The sequence below is a fragment of the Trachypithecus francoisi genome, unplaced genomic scaffold, assembly GCF_009764315.1.
Source record: "Trachypithecus francoisi isolate TF-2019V2 unplaced genomic scaffold, Tfra_2.0 Lachesis_group16, whole genome shotgun sequence".
NCBI lineage: Eukaryota > Metazoa > Chordata > Mammalia > Primates > Cercopithecidae > Trachypithecus > Trachypithecus francoisi.
In genome coordinates, this window is record NW_022681461.1 from 29,787,240 (window position 1) to 29,802,932 (window position 15,693).

The 15,693-nt window shown below is 47.2% G+C and overlaps 1 protein-coding gene across 5 annotated transcripts in view; it reads left to right on the top strand.

Annotated features, from left to right (window-relative positions):
• The window catches only part of DOCK8 (dedicator of cytokinesis 8), a 245,598-nt gene that overhangs the window by 164,099 nt on the left and 65,806 nt on the right, over positions 1–15,693 (top strand). For all 5 annotated transcript variants that reach the window (XM_033237174.1, XM_033237173.1, XM_033237171.1 and 2 more), the window contains 3 exons: positions 1,264–1,359; positions 7,625–7,774; positions 10,295–10,408. In XM_033237174.1, coding sequence (XP_033093065.1) covers positions 1,264–1,359; positions 7,625–7,774; positions 10,295–10,408 — 360 coding nt within the window. The remainder of the gene's footprint in view (positions 1–1,263; positions 1,360–7,624; positions 7,775–10,294; positions 10,409–15,693) is intronic.

A 15,693-nucleotide genomic window follows, 5' to 3' on the forward strand; every position in this document is an offset into this window, starting at 1 on the left:
CTGATTGCCCTATCTTCAGTCTTGAACTTCTTCCTCATCAAAATGATTGTCAGGAATGTGAACACATAGCCAGACATGCTGGAGAATGGGAAAGGTGTAAGTCACCATGTGCGTCATTTGCTACTGAGCAGTAGGAGACTTGAAGGGAAGCGAAGACGCAAAGTGGAGCTGGGGGACTTTCCAAGCATCTGGCCCTGGGACATAGAAATTTAGAAGCTGTGAGTTAAGGCTGATACTACTATGCCTTTCAGAGCACAACATCCTCTCATAAACCCCCATCCATCCTGTTTCCCACAATGCCATATTGGCATTATAAAAACAAAAATTGTCCAGTCTCCCAGAGCGTTTAGATACCACGCAGACAGTGGTTTTCAAAGTATGACCCTGGACCAGCAGCAGCAGCAGCAGCAGCAGCAGCAGCAGCAGCCGGGAACTTGTTAGAAATGCAAATTCCCAGGCTATGGAATCAGAATATCTGGGGGTGGGGCCCAGCAGTCTGAGTTCCATCAGGCCCTCCAGGGGCTTCTGATACAAAGAGACCAGGCGTAGGGGCTCACTCCTGTAATCCCAGCACTTTGGGAGGCCGAGGCAGATGCATTGCTTGAGCTCAGGAGTTTGAGACTAAGTGGGTAGCATGGTGAAACCCCATCTCTACCAAAAAAAAAAAAATTAGCTGGGCTTGGTGGCGCATGCCTTTAGCCCTAGCTATTTGGAACTAAAGTAGGTGGGAGGATTGCTTGAGCCAGGGAATTTGCAGTGAGTGAGATGACGCCACTGCACTCCAGCCTGGGCGACAGAGTGCGGCCCTATCTCAAAAAAAAAAGCAGTTTGAGAACTGGTGCCACCAACCAACTGATTTCATGGATGAGAAAACTGAGGGTGAAGAGAGGAATGGCTTGCACGTGGTCACGCAGAGTTTTCAGCAGGACCTGAGAGGAAAGTAAAACAGTACCAGTTTTGATGGCTACCCAAAATGTTTCCCCATAGACTAGAGTTTCACTTCCAGGCTGAGTCCATTCCTTCAAACCTGTCTGTCCTGTGCAGCACTGACCCCAGCCTTCTACCCACTGAAATGTCCTCCAGTCTCAGGTGATCTCAGCACCGACTTTGCCATCCACCACTTACTGCCTACAACATCTAAGACACGTGCTTCAGGAACTAACAAGCTATTAAATTGGGGGGCTGGGGGAGAAAAGAAAAGAAGTGTTGGTGAATAGTAATAGCCTTTGTCATCACAGCCTAATTTTTTTGGTTCTTATTTAGCATTTCCATGAGGAGCTTGCCCTCCAGATGGTGGTCAGCACTGGAATGGTGAGAGAAACAGTCTTCAAGTATGCCTGGTTCTTCTTTGAGCTTCTGGTGAGATTCTTGCACATTTGTGTCTACACTGGATAGGCCAGGAGAAGCACATGGCAGAAAGGAATTGACATTTTGTTCATTGAGTTGCCCCTGCTGAAAACCTGGGGTGGTTTTTTGAAATCTAGTAATGTCTTGCCCCTCCCCATCCTTCTTCCACTAAGTTGTGTTGCTTCTACCATGAAAATCTATCTCTGTCCTGTGAGTTCTCATCACCTTCCCCACTCCCCACCTGGCCACACACCATCATCTTTCATGTGCCTCTCACAATGACATCCTCTTTTTCCTGCCTGTATCCATTTTTGCCCTTGGCCCACCCATTCTGCACATGGCAGCCAATACTAAACAGAGAATGTCACACTCCTTTTAAAAACCCATCGATGGTTTTCACTGCACTGAGAAGAAAGCACAGATTTTTATCATGGCCTAAATAGCCCTTGTATGATTCTGTTGTTTACCTCCCTCTCTAACCTCATCTCATGCCACATTCCCCCGTCATTCAGCCACATGGTCCTCTTTTGGTGCTTTGAAGATTCCAAGGCTGTTTTGGCCTCACGGCCTTTTCCAGATTCTCTTCCTGCTTGCTAGCTTTCACCTCCGCACCCCCAACACACACAGTTTCTATTCTTCTCTGTAGATTTCAGCTTCAGTGGAAGCACCTCTAACAGGCCTTTTCTGACCACCTTCTACTGTAATATATCTTCCTCTATTATATTCCTTCTGAGCACCCTATTTATTTCCTTCCTAGCACTTATCACAGTTTCTAATTGTTTTTTCTGTCTCAGCTATTAGATTTTTAGGATTTAGGTCTCTCTTGTGTATTATCCCATCTCTAGCCTCAGCACACTGCTTGGTACCGTGCAAGGCCCAGCTAATATCTGTTGGAAAACAGAATGAAATTTGTATATCTGTTTATCCTAAGACTTCTGCCATTACTCGAGCAGAAAAGCAAAAGGTATAGCCATAATACCTTAATTTTAAAATTAGGGAAATAATAGTGATAACTATTTTTTTGTTTAATTATTAATGGAATTAAAAGGATTTTACCATAAAGGCACTAAAAATAAACATTTCATCAGTGTTGATAAGTGGAGATGCATAGTGAGATGATGTTGAATGAAAAGGTCTAAAGACACAGACACCAACTATATAAAAATATATATGCAAACAATTTGGAGGATTTGGAGTAGGTTGAGATTTAGTGATAGTGTTAGCTTTATATTCATTGGGTTCTTTCCCCTGTCCCGTTAAGTGAATCATAGATATATATATATTTTTTTTTAAAGAGAGTCTAGGCTGGGCGTGGTGTCTCACACCTGTAATCCTAGCACTTTGGGAGGCCGAGGCAGGTGGGTCACTTGAGGTCAGGAGTTCGAGACCAACCTGACCAACGTGACAAAACCCATCTCTACTAAAAATACAAAAATTAGCCAGGCATGGTGGCATGTGCCTGTAATCCCATCTACTCAAGAGGCTGAGGCAGGAGAATTGCTTGAACCTGGGAGGCAGAGGTTGCAGTGAGCCCAGATGGCACCACTGCACTCCAGCCTAGGCGATAAAACGAGACTTCATCTCAAAAAAAAGAGAGAGTCTAAAGAGATGGGAGGGTTTCCACCTAAGCTCTAGTTTCTATATGTAAGCTGAAGCCTAAGAAACAGGGAGAGATGCTGAACAACAGGACCCAGAACAAAGGGCAAAGGAAACAAAAATGAAACATCCACTGGGGAGGAAATAGGAAGCAATGTGGAATAGAGTTCAGAAGAAATCAGGTTCATGCCACAGAAAAATACCCAGGATTCAAATCCCATGAAGTTTTGCAAAGTCTCAACCTCTAGTTTGAGAAAGGCCCCAAAGCATGGTCCCAAATCCTTGCCACAGAACCACCTGGAGGTGCTTAGTAAAAATAAAGCAGAGATTCTTTCTCAAGGCACTAAAATTAGGAGGCTGGAGGCCAGCATTGTGCATTTATCTGTCTTCTCAGGTGACTTCTAAACCTGTTAATGATCCACTGGTCCACACCACCTCTGTTCTGTGAGTCCTAAACAGAGCTATGGGTCTTTTGGAATTTGTACCCAGACAACACCAGAAGTTTTTTCATTCTAAAAGCTAAGCTAATTAAGGAGGTAGCTGCAGCTCACAAGTCTTGGGGCAAGAGCATTAGCAATGAGACATGAGCTCCATTCTCTGGCAGGAAACGGACTGGGCCATAAAACCCATTCCGCTCTTGTTTCTTGAGGCATGAGAAGTATCAGAACCAACACCCCATGCTCTTTATATCCTGCTTCTATTTACGCATCCCACCCACCATCATGTCTCTCCATAAAGAAGATTCACTCAGCCTGGCTCTGCAAAAATGAAAAAATTAGCTGGGTATGGTAGCATATGGTTGTGGTCTCAGTTACTCAGGAGGCTGACGCAAGAGCATCACTTGAGCCCCAGAGTTCAAGGCTGCAGTGAGCCATGATCATGCCACTGCACTCCAGCCCAGGCAGCAGATTGAGATCCTGTCTCTAAAAAAAAAAGAAAAAGAAAAAAAAAGAGGGTGGGGGGTGGTGGTGTGTGGGAAAGAAGAAGAAGAAGGTTCACTTGGGTTGTAATAATCCAGCTATGGATAATTCATACAAATAATTCATTCCCAGTGTGGCATTCAGCATTGCTAATTCTGAGTGGTTCTGTGTGGCATCTTAGAGCTCTCTTTCCAAAGGAAGTTTGCATTCTCTGCAGGTGTAATGATGACTCTGTTCTTCATAGAATCCCAATAATAGTTGGCATACCAATGGGAGAAAGAATAATCACATCAAAAATGTACTGAGCATCTTACTCTATATGGGCCAGGCAGTGTTTTAAGCATTTTAAAGCATTATCTAATGTAATCATTATGCAATCTTGAGGCAGGAGGAACTTTTATTATCCCAAATTTACAGTTGGGGTTGGAGGAAGGGTGGTGGCCATAAGGAGAGTCTCCAAGTCAGTCAAAGGCTTCAGCAGTACCACTTCACTGCCCCTAACTGCTTTTCCTTGCACATTTATTTACTAGGGCTTGGTTGGCCCAGGAGAGAAAGCATAAGCTAAAGTACATGGCCCATCTTACCTCTAGGAAGTCCCTTATGGTAAACAGATGAAGTTTTTTGAGAAGAAAGCCTCTGCTGATCTAAGCATATTGCAGGGGTTTGTCAACATGCAGATCACCCAAGACACCCGTTCTACCAGCAGCCTAAACCCTAAGTCTGTCAGGTCCTGGCAGTACAGAGTTTCCATTGCCCAAAAGGGTTAACTGAAAGCATTGATCAAAAGGACTCTGCTCAGCATGTGTGGGAGGTTCGGGGGCCAATGAGGACTGGTGAGAGCGCCCAGGGTGCAGCCCCTGGCAGAAGCCTTTCTCTATGCTAGCTCTAAAATATCAAGAGTACAGCAGAGTAACTGGGGCCTAGAAAAATCTGGAGGCAGATGAGACAGTCTTATAAAAGGATCCCCAGGCTGGGACCTTAGAAAAATGTTGCCACTGCCAGGACCCCACTGCAGCAGGGATGAGGGCAGTGGAAGTGAGTAACTACCTGAGCCTCTCTGTTCTCCCACCTACTGATCCCCTTGTTTGTGCTCCTATTGGCCAACTCCAAACGGAAGCCAAAGGTTAAGGGGGTCTGAGTGATGTGGTCCCTCCAGACCCCCTTCCCAGCATTCACAGACACAGAGAGAAGGACAAGAAATCCATCAGGGAGCTGGGGTACAGGCAAATGGAAACTATCATCCCCCAGCCAGAACTTTGCAAGGAAATTGATCTCAGACTCAGACAAGGTGCCCAATTCTTCATGCATTGTTTATGCATTCGCCTGACCAATGCCCAGGAAGTTATTTGAAAACCAAAACAGTTTTTTGTTTTTCTTTTTCAAGAAGCTTAAGAAAGACAACAGCTTCCTTGGCCTTAGCCAATAACCTGGGCAATTTAACACCCTCTAGTTGTGTCAATGTCCAAGCGCTAATGAACAACCACTTTGGCATTAGAGCTGTTAAATACAATCCTTGGGCGAATTTCACACTTGCTAATGAATAAAATCCCTGTGCTTCTAGAAACTGCTGAGCCAGACCTTGGAGAAATAGAGATAAATGGGTGACCTAGTTTACTCACTCAGGACATGAAGTTCCACATTAAGGGGTTCTTTAGAGGTACTCCTACTTTAGATGGGCCACAAAGGACCATATAGGGGAAAAGATTTTTGTGCCTCGCCCCACTCTACAAATAATGGGCCAGGCCTCCACCAGTGTTTCTACTGGATGTTCTTCTCTGGAGATCCAGAGGACACAGTAGCTGGCAAGCTGCTGACAGTCTGGAAAGAGGCCATTAGTTGGAAGTATGGTATTGTGAGAATTATTTATTTGGTTGTAGAATGGCCAAACTCAGCAGACAGGAGCCAAATACAGCAATGAGTTCTGAAAGTCCTAGTGCTGGGGTGCTTAGCCTGCCCAGAAGCAGGATTGGTGTTGCCCAAAACAAAGAGGCCTTGTCTTCTTAAGTCCTTTGTTAGGAGCATAGTGAGAGAGAGGCTTTTTTCAGACAAAAATGAGGGTTCAGTTCTCACCCTTCATTCAGGTCTTCTCACCAGGTGCATGTGGCCCTGCGGGATATGAACCCATCTCCGTGTCCCAAACCAAACAGGATGCCGCTGTGAGGAGAAACCATGGTTTCTACACTGAGCTTTAGGATTTGATGTCCTTGAGGTCTTCCCTGAGCTGGCCATGGCATTATCTGAAAACATGAAACAATAAAGCCTGTGTCTCTGGTTTTTTCTTCTTATTTTACCTTCCCTTTGTTTTTTCTATCTGTTTGTTTCCATGCTAACAAAAATTGCCAGTGCTGCATGCATCCTTAGAAACTGAATTCTGCTGTTAGTGCATTAACATTCTCTCATGTAGCTCCTGGGAGTGGAAGTCCCCTCTTCTTCCAGTCCAAACACAGAGGGCAAATGTGGGTAGTTCAACTTCCAGTGCCATTATTACTATTAGTAGCAGTAGTAGTAGTAGTAGTAGTAGTATTGCAATGGCTTTCTGACTAATCTAGACACATTCATGAAAATGACCTTAGAGTGTAAGGATCCAACCACAAGACCTTCTAGTCTTCCCCATGTTCCTAATAGTGTAAGTAACTTCCAAAAAAGATAAGACTCAACCTCAGATGGGGTCATGGGGGCCTATATTGACCTGTGAATCTCCTGGCAAGGACATCTGCCAAGATGTCCAAAAAATAAGCATGATCTTGATTTAAAATTGTGGTAGGCATTGAGACAGTATTATTCTAGTCATAATGCAGACAGTCACCAGTTGACACAAGGATGTCCATATAGAGATACTATATGTATATGTATATGTATATGTATATATATCCATATAGATATATCTGTATATAAATATCTTTGTGTCAGTTGATGAATTGTTAGCATTATATATGTAACTATAATATACACCAATTTGTGTCAATATACCAATTTGTGTCAATTGGTACTTGTATTGGCACAAAGATATCTATATAGAGATACTAGATAGATAGATAATCTGTATATAGATATTTTTGTGTCAATTGGTGACTGTCTGCACTATGTATGTAACTACAAATTAGACTTATAGAACTCAAAATTTCCCCTAGAGGTAATGTTTCCCCTGGAGGCAATGTTCTAAATAGTGGTTCTGTTTCCAGCTGGCCAAGATTTCCTGCTCAGTATATAATATAGCTAAAATTTACAGGAGCAGAAGATAACTGCTGGAAACTGGAAAAACTGTGCTCCCTCAAGAAACGCTAAAACTCAAGATAGGAGGAACATTTCTCCCCTGTTCTCCTTACTGTAGTTTCAGGAACAGAAAAGATTTCAGTTCGCATCAAGAACCTTGTGATAAACAGTTTCTTCCTATGTCATGTGTTCTGTCCTGTGATAGAGGACACCTAGCTGGTTACAGGAGCCCAGCTCAGGTCTGCCTTCCAGGAAGCAGGCAGTTGAGAACACTGTAGCTAAAGAATTAAGCTCCTGGCTTTGTCAGCAGCAAGAAGGGAGCCTCTGACTTGGGGTCAAAAAGAGGACACCCTTCCCACCTCCCGCCACCATGGTAACCATTGGTGTGTCTGCAGCATTTTAGTCCAGAGCTTGCTCGGGCACCACCAGCAAAGATAAAGTGTCAGAAAATCCATTGTTAGCATTTTTGTGAGTCTTTCCCCCTTTTCCGCGTTGTACAAGCAGGTCACCAATCTCCATGTTGACATTTCCCCCATCCCCCTCCGTAGGTGAAAAGCATGGCCCAGCATGTACATAACATGGACAAACAGGACAGTTTTCGGAGGACTCGTTTTTCTGACCGTTTCATGGACGACATAACTACTATTGTTAATGTGGTCACCTCGGAAATTGCAGCCCTTTTAGTAAAACCACAGAAGGTAACTGTATTTTACTCTTTATTTTCTAAATTGTTTACCTGGAACATATATTACTTTCATAATCAGAGAAAAATAAGCATCATTTGAAAACAATAATTAAAATATAACTATAATGACAGTTAAATGCATAGGTTATACTGGACTAGACCCTGATATGGGGCTGGAAAATTGTTATAAAGAAATTGCACACATGAGGCCAGGGGTTTGAGACCTGCCTGGCCAACGTGGTGACATGGTGAGACCCCGTCTCTACTAAAAATGCAAAAATTAGCTGAGCATGGTTGTGCACATCTGTAATCCCAGCAAGTGGCAGGGAGAAGCAAGAGAATTGCTTGAACCCAGGAGACAGAGGTTGCAGTGAGCCAGGATGGTGCCACAGCACTCCAGCCTGGGTGACAGAGTGAGACTCTGTCTCAAACAAAAAAAACAAAAAGAAATTACAATATGGACTATGGTTTAAATTATCATATCAGGCCAGGTGCAGTGACTCACACCTGTAATCCCAGCCCTTTGGGAGGCTGAGGTGGTCAGATCACTTGAGGTCAGGCATTCAAGACCAGCCTGGCCAACATGTTGAAACCCCGTCTCTACTAAAAATACAGAAAATTAGCCAGGTGTGGTGGCGCGTGCCTGTAATCCCAGCTACTCGGGAGGCTGAGGCAGGAGAATCGCTTGAGCCCAGGAGGTGGAAGTTGCAGTGAGCCAAGATGGTACCATAGCACTCCAGCCTGGGTGACAGAGTGAGACTCTGTCTAAAAAAAAGAAAAATGTAAATATGAAAGACATTATTTTTGCTCTTAGGAAATACACCTTGAAGTATTATGGGGTAAATGGGCATGATATTTGCAACCCATTCTCAGATGGTTCGGAAAAACATGTTTTTATATTCATAGAATGATGAAACAAATGTAGCAAAATGTCAAGTACTGATAAGCTTGGTTAAAGGGTATACAATAGTTATTTGTACTATTCTTGCACCTTTTCTGTAAGTTTGAAATTGTTTCAAAATAAAAGCTAAAAAAATATATAAATGAAATAAACCAAATGTTTACAAGGTAGCTACAAAAATCTTAGGAAGCAATGTTTATTATTAATAGCTTTGTCATTATTGAGAATTTGCATAGTACCAAGTGCTCAGGAGATTTTCATTTGTTTATTCCTCATGGCAAACTTTGTTGGAACAGCAATGGTATCTCCATATTGGCAGGTGTGAGAATAAGGCACAGTGAGGTTGATAAAATTTCCAAAAGTAACACACAGCCAGCAGTAAAGCCAAGACTGGAGATTTTAAACCCGGATATTGAGTCAGGTAAACCACCCAGGAGGAGTGACCACGTGGAGAATGCGGAGAGAGTTCGAGGACCTCTCAGCGACACTGTGGCAACCCTTTTATCGGGTCCCCATCCATCCCAGTGACTTGACTGGTCAGCATGGCCTGAATTTGAAAATTACATAATAAAAGAGCAAAATAGTTTCAAACCATATTTTTAATAGTGTCAAAGGAAATTGATTTGTCATTCTGAGAATAAAGGACATAAACATGAAAAACTGAATCCCAGATTGCTCTGAAGCACAGTAAAATCCCTCGTAAATATGAGCACTGAGAACTAATGCAAATTAAATTTTGTTTTTTTTTTTGTTTTTTTTTGAGATGGAGCTTCGCTCTTTTTGCCCAGGCTGGAGTGCAATGGTGCGATCTCGGCTCACCGCAACCTCCACCTCCCGGGTTCAAGCGATTCTCCTGCCTCAGCCTCCTGAGTAGCTGGGATTACAGGCATGCGCCACCATGCCTGGCTAATTTTGTATTTTTAGTAGAGACGGGGTTTCTCCATGTTGGTCAGGCTGATCTTGAACTCCCGACCTCAGGTGATCCACCCACCTTGGCCTCCCAAAGTGCTGGGATTACAGGTGTGAGCCACCGCGCCTGGACAAATTTAAAAAATTTTAAATAGGTTTAGCTTATTAATTGGGATTCATGGAGGAATTCACCCTATGGAGTATGACTCTGACCTCTCTTAGGCTGGAAATGCTGCCTAATTGGGGAATACATTTCTTAGGTAAAAACTAATTCTTTTATCCTGATTGGATTTTCTGTAATAATCCCTAAAAATTAAGAAACTATCTCATTGAAGACAGTAAGTACTCTTCAAGTCAGTTTGCCAAAAAAAAAAGAGAAGAGTTACAAAAAAACAAAATAGTTACCAGGATATTAAAAAACAAATTTTGGATCCAACATATTATATAGAGAATGAGCTTAAGTATACACATATAAATATGCATGTAGAAAAAAATGACTGGAAGGAAATGCACCTAAATATTAACAGTACATGGATAATTACTTGATTCAACCTCACAGTCATGGCTTTAGTTAAAGGAGACTTAACTACTTTGCCCAGTGTCACCCAGAGGGACAGTGGCTGAAATAATAGGACCTGTCTCTCCCAACTTTCCCGCCAGTGACCTGGGAGTTCAACTCCAGAGTGTACCACAAAATGATTTGGGTGTTTGTTTGTTTTTAAGGAAAATGAACAGGCGGAAAAGATGAACATCAGCCTGGCTTTCTTCTTGTATGACCTTCTCTCCCTCATGGATCGGGGCTTTGTGTTTAACCTCATCAGACATTATTGCAACCAGGTGAGTGTCCCTCCGAGCGAGCCATTTTGTTCCGTCTCATGTAATGTGATGTTCATTGCCATGGTATGCTTATTCATTACCCAGTTAGCGTGAGTCCTGCACATCCTGTGTTTTGCAGCACATCCCTCATGTCTGTGCCATGGACATTCCTTGGATACTCTGGTTTACCTTGATTCCTGGAGCATTTACCAACCCAGTGTAGAAGGGTCAACAAATTCATCTCTGGGAATTAAAATTTGTGATATGACCTGAATCTTCAATTTAACATTTAACAGAAAATTAACATGTCTATACAGTACTTTAAATCTTTGACGAGTCCTCGAGCTCCCAGTCTGAGGTCTCTTTTCACGTATTAGGGTAATTAATTAATTTGCTGTTGTGATGTTCTGACTTGAAAGAACCCTTTAAAGTGTTCTTAAATAAAATCATTCAGAGATATTTAATTTCACTGAGCACATAGCAAATATTTCATAAACCAAGTGCGTCTATCAGTGCCATCCCCCCGATTTTTTAAATGGAATTATTCATATACTGCCTCCCACAAACTACCCTAACAATAGTAACATAAACAGCAGTTATTGTTGCTACTCCTCTCCTTCCATATCCTTACTCTAGCCACTAGTATACCATCATTACTGCTACTACCACCACCAGCCACCACCATTGTCATTACCTCCCATGCCCACTATCACCACCTTCTCCACCATTACCACCTCCTCCACATCACCACCTCCTCCCCCACCACCAACATCTCCTTCACCATCACCACAACCTCCACCACCACCATCACCACCACCTCCACCATCACCACCACCTCCACCATCACCACCTCCTCCACCATCACCACCTCCTCCCACACCACTGCAACCTCCCCCACCACCGTCACCACCACCTCCACCATCAAACCTCCTCCACCATCACCACAACCTCCACCACCAACATCACCACCTCTACCATCACCACCTCCTCCACCATCACCACCACCATCTTCACCATCACCACCAGCTCCACTATCACCAACACCACCTCCACCATCACCGCCTCCTCCACCATGACCACCACCACCATCACCATCACCTCCCCCACCACCAACACCACCTCCACCATCACCAACTTCTCCACCATCACCACCACCACCATCACCATCACCATCACCACCACCTCCACCAACACCACCTCCACCATCACCACCTCCTCCCCCACCACCAACACTCCTTCACCATCACCACCTCCTCCCCCACCACCAACACCTCCTTCACCATCACCACAACCTCCACCACCACCATCACCACCACCTCCACCATCAACACCTCCTCCACCATCACCACCTCCTCCCCCACCACCAACACCTACGTCCTTCACCATCACCACAACCTCCACCACCACCATCACCACCGCCTCCACCATCACCACCACCTCCACCATCACCACCACCTCCACCATCACCACCTCCTCCCCCACCACCAACACCTCCTTCACCATCACCACCTCTTCCCACACCACCAACACTCCTTCACCATCACCAACACCTCCACCACCACCATCACCACCTCCTCTACCATCACCATCATCTCACCATCGCCACCTCCTCCACCATCACCTCCTCCTCCACCAACACCACCATCTTCACCACCACCACCATCTTCACCACCACCACCACCTCCTCCACCACCACCACCATCTTCATCATCACCACCACCTCCACCATCACCACCTCCTCCACCACCACCACCATCTTCACCATCACCGCCTCCTCCACCATCACCACTACCTCCACCATTGCCATGACCTCAACCACCACTATCACCACCTCCACTATCACCACCACTCCACCATCACCACTTCCTCCCCCACCACCAACACCACCTCCACCATCACCACCTCCTCCACCACCACCACCATCTTCACCATCACCGCCTCCTCCACCATCACCACTACCTCCACCATTGCCATGACCTCAACCACCACTATCACCACCTCCACTATCACCACCACTCCACCATCACCACTTCCTCCCCCACCACCAACACCACCTTCACCATCACCACCTCCTCCACCATCACCACCACCTCCACCATCACCACCTCCTCCACCACCACCACCATTTCACCATCACCACCTCCTCTACCATTACTACCATCTTCACCATCACCTCCTCCTCCACCATCACCACCACCATTTCACCATCACCACCTCCTCCACCATCACTACCTCCTCCACCACCACCACCATTTCACCATCACCACCTCCTCTACCATCACCACCATCTTCACCATCACCACCACCTCCACCATCACCACCACCTCCACCATCACCACCTCCTCCACCACCATCACCACTACCTCCACCATCACCATCACCTTGAACACCACCATCACCACCACCTCACCACCTCCTCCACCACCATCACCACCCCCCCACCATCACCATCACCTTGAACACCACCATCACCACTCCTCCACCACATCCTCCACCATCACCACTACCTCCACCATCACCATCACCTTGAACACCACCATCACCACCTCCTCCACCACATCCTCCACCATCACCACTACCTCCACCATCACCATCACCTTGAACACCACCATCACCACCTCCTCCACCACATCCTCCACCATCACCACTACCTCCACCATCACCATCACCTTGAACACCACCATCACCACCTCCTCCACCACATCCTCCACCATCACCACTACCTCCACCATCACCATCACCTTGAACACCACCATCACCACCTCCTCTACCACCTCCTTCACCATCACCATCACCACCTCCACCATAACCACCACCTCCACCATCACCACCTCCTCCACCATCGCCACCACCACCACCACCTCCACCACCACCATCACCACCACCTCCACCATCACCACCTCCTCCACCATCATCATCTCCTCCACCACCACCACCATTTCACCATCACCACCTCCTCTACCATCACCATCACCTTCACCATCACCACCACCTCCACCTTTACCACCTCCTCCACCATCACCACCATCTTCACCATCACCACCCCCTCCACCATCACCACCATCTTCACCATCACCACCTCCTCCACCATCACCACCTCCTCCACCATCACCACCATCTTCACCATCACCACCCCCTCCACCATCACCACCATCTTCACCATCACCACCCCCTCCACCATCACCACCACCTCCACCATCACCACCTCCTCCACCATCACCACCTCCTCCACCATCACCACCATCTTCACCATCACCACCTCCTCCACCATCACCACCATCTTCACCATCACCACCCCCTCCACCATCACCACCTCCTCCACCATCACCACCTCCTCCACCATCACCACCATCTTCACCATCACCACCCCCTCCACCATCACCACCATCTTCACCATCACCACCTCCTCCACCATCACCACCTCCTCCACCATCACCACCATCTTCACCATCACCACCCCCTCCACCATCACCACCATCTTCACCATCACCACCTCCTCCACCATCACCACCATCTCACCATCACCACCCCCTCACCATCACCACCACCTCACCATCACCACCTCCTCCACCATCACCACCACCACCACCCTCCACCATCACACCATCTTCACCATCACACCTCCTCCACCATCACCACCATCTTCACCATCACCACCTCCCCCACCATCACCACCCTCCTCCACCATCACCACCACCTCCTCCATCATCACCACCATCTCACCATCACCACCTCCTCCCCCATCACCACCATCTTCACCATCACCACCTCCTCCACCATCACCACCTCCTCCACCATTACCACCTCCTTCACCATCACCACCACCACCATCACCACCATCTCACCATCACCACCCCCTCCACCATCACCACCTCCTCCCCATCACCACCACCTCCCCATCACCACCATCCTCACCATCACCACCATCCTCCACCATCACCACCACATCTTCACCATCACCACCCCCTCCACCATTACCACCACCTCCACCATCACCACCTCCTCCACACCATCACCACCTCCTCCACCACCACCATCACCACCCCCTCCACCATCACCACCTCCTCCACCATTACCACCACCTCCACCATCACCACCATCTTCACCATTACCACCTCCTCCACCATCACCACCTCCTCCACCATTAACACCCCCCCTCCACCATCACCACCATCTTCACCATTACCACCTCCTCCACCATCACCACCTCCTCCACCATTACCACCACCTCCACCATCACCACCTCCTCCACCATCACCACCATCTTCACCATCACCACCTCCTCCATCATCACCACCATCTTCACCATCACCACCTCCTCCACCATCACCACCATCTTCACCATCACCACCTCCTCCACCATCACCACCATCTTCACCATCACCACCCCCTCCACCATCACCACCTCCTCCACCATCACCACCTCCTCCACCATCACCACCATCTTCACCATCACCACCTCCTCCACCATCACCACCATCTTCACCATCACCACCCCCTCCACCATTACCACCACCTCCACCATCACCACCTCCTCCACCATCACCACCTCCTCCACCATCACCACCCCCTCCACCATCACCACCTCCTCCACCATTACCACCCCCTCCACCATCACCACCATCTTCACCATTACCACCTCCTCCACCATCACCACCTCCTCCACCATCACCACCTCCTCCACCATCACCACCCCCTCCACCATCACCACCACCTCCACCATCACCACCTCCTCCACCATCACCACCATCTTCACCATCACCACCTCCTCCATCATCACCACCATCTTCACCATCACCACCTCCTCCACCATCACCACCATCTTCACCATCACCACCTCCTCCACCATCACCACCATCTTCACCATCACCACCTCCTCCACCATCACCACCATCTTCACCATCACCACCTCCTCCATCATCACCACCATCTTCACCATCACCACCTCCTCCACCATCACCACCATCTTCACCATCACACCTCCTCCATCATCCACCATCTTCACCATCACCACCTCCTCCACCATCACCACACCCTCCACCATCACCACCTCCTCCACACCTCACCACCATCTTCACCATCACCACCTCCTCCACCATCACCACCATCTTCACCATCACCACCTCCTCCATCATCACCACCATCTTCACCATCACCACCTCCTCCATCATCACCACCATCTTCACCATCACCACCCCCTCCACCATCACCACCTCCTCCACCATCACCACCTCCTCCACCATCACCACCATCTTCACCATCACCACCCCCTCCACCATTACCACTACCTCCACCATCACCATCAC